The sequence below is a fragment of the Zophobas morio genome, unplaced genomic scaffold, assembly GCF_036711695.1.
Source record: "Zophobas morio isolate AGI-343-1 ecotype UQ-CSIRO unplaced genomic scaffold, CSIRO_AGI_Zmor_V1 ptg000024l, whole genome shotgun sequence".
Taxonomy (NCBI): Eukaryota; Metazoa; Arthropoda; class Insecta; order Coleoptera; family Tenebrionidae; genus Zophobas; species Zophobas morio.
Window position 1 is genome coordinate 8,072,986 of NW_026972129.1, and position 6,719 is coordinate 8,079,704.

A 6,719-nucleotide genomic window follows, 5' to 3' on the forward strand; every position below is an offset into this window, starting at 1 on the left:
CAGTTCTAGAGTGGTTCAAAGACATCGAGAAGAAGGAAATTATGTGAGACGTCGGAGGCAAGGCAAATATTATAAAACTACAGCAATTCAAAATCGTTTTTACGAGTTACAGCCTTGAGAGACGGGTTTACTACCACCAGGTATCTTCAAATGGAACTTGCACGGACCGATAACGTGCAAATAAACCTGGAAACAATTATAAGACGCATAAATAAAGCTAATGTGCACCCTCGCCGATCAGCGACAGGACCTCTGTTAACGGCAGCCCATCGTAGAGCTCGTCTGGAGTTTGCTGGAGCACATCTAGGTTGGAATCCCACGAGTGGGATCGCGTACTGTTCTCAGATGAGTCTTGTTCTTGTCTACATTCGCCAAATTAGCGATATGCTCAATGCAACATCATCCAAAAAGCTCCTTTTGGAGGTGGATGTGTGATGATCTAGGCGGGTGTGTCTTCATAGGCGGGTGTGTCTTCAGAGGCTCGTATACACGGGTTTCCTCGACACAATCTAAACAGTGAACGATACATATTGGACATTTTTGAAGAATTTATAGGGGAGGAGCTCATATTCCAGCAAGATAATGCTAGACCACACAGTAGTGCAACAAGACTTCAAGTTATGTAATGATCTACACGAAGTCCAGATCGTAATCTCGTAGAACAAGTATGGGACATGGTAGAGAGACGACTTAGAGCTCATGAGTCGCCATCCGCTACTCTTGAGGATGTTGGTAACCAGTTGGTGCAAATTTGGAATACCTTTAACCAAGTCGGCGTATAATTTTAAGTATGCCTGAGAGAAGCGAAACTATGATCAGAAGTAGAGGCGGGAACACTCGTTTTTAAGTTGTTTTTTTTTAAGTTTTTAATTTGCAATTATTTAATTTTATGGTAATGTTTTCATTGATGTTTCAAATGGTTTTGTTTTTGTTGTTTTATTTAACGTTATTATACCTTCTTTCTAAAACATGTACTTTCAAATTTATTTCACAGAGGTTGTAATGGTTTTTTCAAATTTTTCTAGTGGTGCATTAATTTTGTGGAGCAGTGTAGTACCAGCAGAGAGGAATAACACCAGAGAGTTATTCAGAATTAGTAAGTAATGCAAAAAAAGCGAATAACCACTATGCAGTAAAGAAGGACAACTAATCATCATATCGACGTTAGAACAGATAAAATGGCAGTAAGAATTTTATCAAGAACTCTTAAACTGCAGAAAAAAAAGAGGAAGCTAAAGAGTCCATCGGGCGACTGCCTGATTTCATATTTTCTCGATGGGTTATCCACCCTTATAAAGTACGAAAAAATGTGTGTCTCGTTTTCGTTTGTCTGTCTGTCTGTCCGTCTGTCCATCCGTCCGTCGGTCTGTCCGCTGTTTCTGTCGATTTTTGTTAGATAAATATTCTCAGACATTATCGGATCGATTGTTGTCAAATTTTATCATGAATATCATATAGATGGTAAACGCCAGCCAACTTTGTTTAACCATCCCCATCAACAACGTGATGACGTCACCTCAAAATTGTACATAGTAAATGCGTTTTAAATCGTATAAAATAACATAGATCTGCACGTGCAGTTCATGAATACGTGTGGAGTTTCTACCCGAAACATCCAAATTAAAAAACAAATTAAAACCCCATAACAATATTTTGCAATTTAATTTTGAATCTGCAAACCCGAATGCTTTGAAACATTGCAGTTGTTTTAAAGTTATCGTAAGCATGGTAAAAGTTATTTGCTTATTCTCCCAAACAACTGATGACGTCACCTTAAAATGTTGCCGAATAAATCATATCTAAAATGTGCAAAATATGACGAGTCGTGATTTATGCACTATATTTTTTAGACTTGCTTATACATGTGACTCAAAAACATAATGAATGAGTCAGTTTACTCCGTTAATTAAATTAGGATCGGCTCACTTCATTTGCCCGAAAATTTGGGAATACAATAATACAATTGGTATTATACTGCACCTATCCAATTTCATATATATGTCCTTGCAAAAATGTTAATTACGTTGATGAAATTTTAAAAAGAAAAAACTCATTTGAAGAATACGCGTAGCACACTTCTTTGCATTTACTTTAACAGTACATATATATCTTTATTTTAACTTATAAGGGTGATATTAAAATTTTATAATTTTTTTTATAATTTTTCGTAAAAGCTGGATATGTTTTATTGTACTTCAGGACCGAGGGAAGTTCTGTCGAAATAACGTTCGACCAATTTTTTAACTGTGTGTAGGGTGATCAAAAAATGACGGATAAGCTCAATAATGCGTTGTTAAGGAAGATCTGAAGAACTCGAAAAAATGATTTAAAAAATTCATGCAGCAGACTTTTGAAAATATTAAACTTCAAACTTAAAGAATTAACTTCGTATTTCTGATTTTTTTAACGAACTGTATGTATAAGAGGCATTAAATTATTATTAATAATAATTTGCTGAAATACTAATCATAACGTCCCTTTTTACTGTTAACAGGCTAGTGTCATTTTTACATTTTTTATTCGAATTTTAGACCTCATACTTATTAAAACATATCAGGACTACGAAGTTCAACTTAGAAGTTTAATATTTTCAAAAATTTAATTCAGGATTTTTTAATAACTTTTTCGAGTTCTTCAAAGCCTTCTTAACGACGTACAATCGAATTTATCCGTTATTTTTCGATCACTTGTCTATGCTAGTATGTATAAGCATGTGTGCATGAAAAAACCTTCTTGGACGGAACAGAGAAAACATCGGAACATAAAAATTTATAATGAAACTTTATGTTCCACTGTTATTAGTTACCATTAAAATATCAGAAGCAACAAGTTGAGACAGATTGATTTTTAATTTTCAAGATGCACTGTAAAATTATTCTAGGCAAATGTGTATACCATTTGAGTGTCAGGGTGTTGAACACGAATTATGCAGAGTTCATATAAAACTTGATATTCAATGGTTCATAAATCTCTTTCCAAGAGAAAATAAAATCTAACGTTTCAATAATTATTTAATCTGCAAGGGATGTAGGTGAAACTTACTTAGCGGAGGTGTATCAGGATTTCTAGGGGGGCAAGGATTAATTGAACCGCTACCTATCCATTTATTTGAAAAACATTGCGTCTAAATAATGTCTCACATCTCTGTGGAAATGCGCGGATGTGCCATCCTGTTGAATGTTTTGTCTTCTTTGTAAATCTACCTGATTTAGCAACATTGGCAGCATGTTTCTCAAAAAATTTAAATACACTTAAACATTTAATCTTCAGCGAAAAAAGTGTGGTCCTATAATTTTATTCCTCAATATTCCATACCAGGCATTTATAGTATAAACTCTTTGAAAGTGTCCTGGGCATAGTAGGGACAATTATGTTCCTTTACACCTCCATTGTTGCTAAAAGATGCCTCACCACTCTAGTTAATACTGTTGTATTATTAATTTCTTAATTCCTGCTTGGAGGCTGGCAAATTTTCACTAGAATTCCAAAAGTGTATAAAAAATTGTATCCGATTTTAAATTTATTTATAAAACTTCGCAACTGATGTATTAGAAATTTTCACAAAATACATTTAATTTATGTGTTAGAAATTCGGTAAAATTTATGTATTAATTTTTCAAAAAATTGTTGACATCTTCCCAAAATATTATTGAAAAAATCTCTTGTAAAATGTACAGTTTTACCTGTAGTTTAATAAACTTCCTCTATGTTTAATTTTGCGTAAACAGGTTGTATTAGAAACAAATAATTTTTAATCATTCGTTATTGCAATTTACCTCAGATTTGCATGGTGCACTTCTTTAAAATTTTGATGTATGTTCTCAATGAAATGTGATTATACAATATTAATGATGTACCTACTCTCAAAAATTAATAAATGCATTACATAAAATTGAAAAGCATATGATTATGACTCAAAATGTTATAGAAAAAACGACTAGGGCGTACTACATTCATACGTTTTTAAAAAAGCGTAGTCCATAGGATTCAATTTGATACCTCAAAAAAAAATTTGTTTGTATCAAAATAATAATTTATTGTCATTAACAATATTTACATTACATAAAGGTACATAATACATCTTGGCATCTTGGCATATTGGCATTTATTATCGCAGCTTTAAACCAGCTAGTATCGGTAACCACCATTACCGGCTTGCTGAGTTCCAGTTGAACCACGATACTGTTGTTTTGGGGCAGCGGCAGGACCTCCGAACTGCTGCTGAGGAGCTGCAGTGCGACCTCCGAAAGGTTGTTGAGGGGCAGCTGGACGACTGCCGAATTGGGGTTGAGGTGCCGCGGCGTTCCCGCCAAATTGACCCTGGGGAGCAGCAGCACGGCCACCAAATGGCTGTTGCTGACCAGCGTTAGAAGCTCCGTATTGCTGCTGAGGCTGTTCTCTGTATTGACCATTATCTCCTTGGTATCCACCACGAGCTTCTTCGGCTTGGTTAAATTCCAAAGATCTCAGGATAGCATCAGGGATTGGAGGAGGAGTGGGCAAGTGATCGCCTTGAGGTTGGAAACCGTTTTCGTCGGCAGTGTAGGAAACGGCAATTTGTTGACCATCAGGAGCGGTGTAAGAAAAGGAACCTTGTGCAGTCTGGGCCTCATCCTGGGAACCGGCGTTCTTCAAATAACCTTCTTCTTGAGCTTGGATGCCATCTCCAGTTTCGTAGGCAAAGTTATAGCTTCCGTCTCCGTTAACGTTGTTTTCCAAGCGAAGAATTGGGACTTGGGGTCCAGCGGAAGCACCACCGGACGATCCAGAATATTGACCCGAAGAACCGCCGGAGTATCTGCCAGAGGCGTCGCCTGAGTATTGACCGGAAGAACCACCGGAAGAACCACCGGAATATTGACCGGAAGAACCACCGGAATATTGACCGGAAGAACCACCGGAATATTGACCGGATGAAGCACCGGAATATCGACCGGACGCACTCGATGCTCCTGAGCCCCTAAATTGCCCGGAACCGGAAGCACCACCTTGATGAGGAGGAAGATACTTGCTGTCGAGACGAGCACAGGCGGCAAAGCCAAGAAGAGCCAAAGCTAAAACTACCTGCAATTTTTCAAGAAAACATTATTTTTTGTTATTATATTATTATATCTCATAATTACGACATTATAAAAAAATATTGTATAGCTCACTTGTTTCATGTTGAAAGTGAAGATTGGAGAATTGATCAGAAAATGATGATGTTGAGATTCGGCAGTTTGCTTTTATAGAAAACGGTGGCTCCCTCCTAACAAGAGGATGAGCCACATATGTTGGAGAAGATTACCTGCAGGGCAAGGTCGTTAGTAAAAAATGGTTACTTAAGTATTGTCTCATTTGATTCATAAAATTTAATAAAGTGACAGGCATGTAATTTATAATAATTGATTGGTAACGTACGTTAGCGGCTCTTGTGCTCCCACTTACTTAATCACTGAATTTGAACTTTATATATGAGTCAGTTCTTAACTAAACAATAGATTTGTGTATATTTGATCTAGGAGCTCCTAGGCCTACACTGAGTGCACATAATTGACGTAACCTTTTTCTTTGATTTTTTTTTATAAGAGGCAACGTTTGTCAAGATTTTATTGTGAAGATTTTAATATGTCATCTTAAATGTAATTTCCGTGTGTTACAATTTTTATTTATATAAAGGTTACTTATAAAAAAATTGCTTCATCCCTGAACTTCACACCCTCAAGGCAAGGAAATGAAACAAAATTAAGGAAAAAAGTACTAAAGCTAAGCCGAACAAATCCTTCCATTTTAATTCTTTGAAAACAGTTAAGTAATTAATAGAAAGACCACCCATAAATAACAAATTTGATAGATGTGCATATATGAATAACACGTCTTTTATTAACAGTTACATAACTTGACACATGCAGGGGCGTTTTTAATTATCGCAGACAGTGTTGAACTAGTTCCGTACCACAAATTTCTTCAAACTGACATCTTAATGAAATTAACATCTCTATTTTTAGAAAAAGTAATTTAACGTGCCCTTTTAAAACCGTAGTAATTAGGTTTAATTTATCTATAGTTATTTTACAAACAGACGTCTAGAAAGTATTTGTTTAGTAAATAAATATGTAAGTAAATAAATTAATAAACAGAATGTTCAAATTATCCTTCTTGACACCTTTCTAGACAAGTCACATAATAATATTGCTACATATCGTTTATTCCTACTTCCTGCTGTTTTCTTCATGGACTGTTATTTGCAATATTGTTAAAAGTAATCATCCGCACATTTTTTGAATTATGTGAAAAAAACTATTGCTTAACGAAACGAAATTAATTAGGCGCAAAACGAAATATTTCGATTCCACGCTCGTACGATGTTACGATATGTCTATTATGCTAACGTTCATCTTTTTGACTAATGCGCCGCATCATCAACAACGCTCCCAATAATAATTATTATGCTTTTAGATTACTACAAATCACTCTCATCATATCTTTCATTTGTGATTATTTAATTGGCGCAATAGTTATAGGTGAGAATACTATCAAACATTCTTGTTTTATAATAAGCTCAACAACAATCTAATATTTTTTATGTTCGCAGATCATTATCTAGGATTTGGAGATTTTTAGTTGCGACATTCTCGACATAATAAGAGTTATAATTGTAAATAGCTTCAATCTTCTTTAGGTGTATGAATATGTTCGTAATCTTTACATCGTGCGTGAACGTCGTAATTAAATATAAT

General features: G+C 35.2%; 1 protein-coding gene across 1 annotated transcript; it reads right to left on the reverse strand.

The window, feature by feature from the left end:
* Positions 1-4,089: 4,089 nt before the first annotated feature.
* On the reverse strand, positions 4,090-5,176 carry LOC135135047 (pupal cuticle protein 20-like). Its single transcript, XM_064063987.1, has 2 exons — positions 5,154-5,176; positions 4,090-5,064 (listed from the first exon to the last, which is right to left on the reverse strand). Exons 1-2 carry the CDS (start codon positions 5,160-5,162, stop codon positions 4,129-4,131), a joined length of 945 nt encoding a protein of 314 aa, XP_063920057.1. The 5' UTR covers positions 5,163-5,176; the 3' UTR covers positions 4,090-4,128.
* Positions 5,177-6,719: the final 1,543 nt, after the last annotated feature.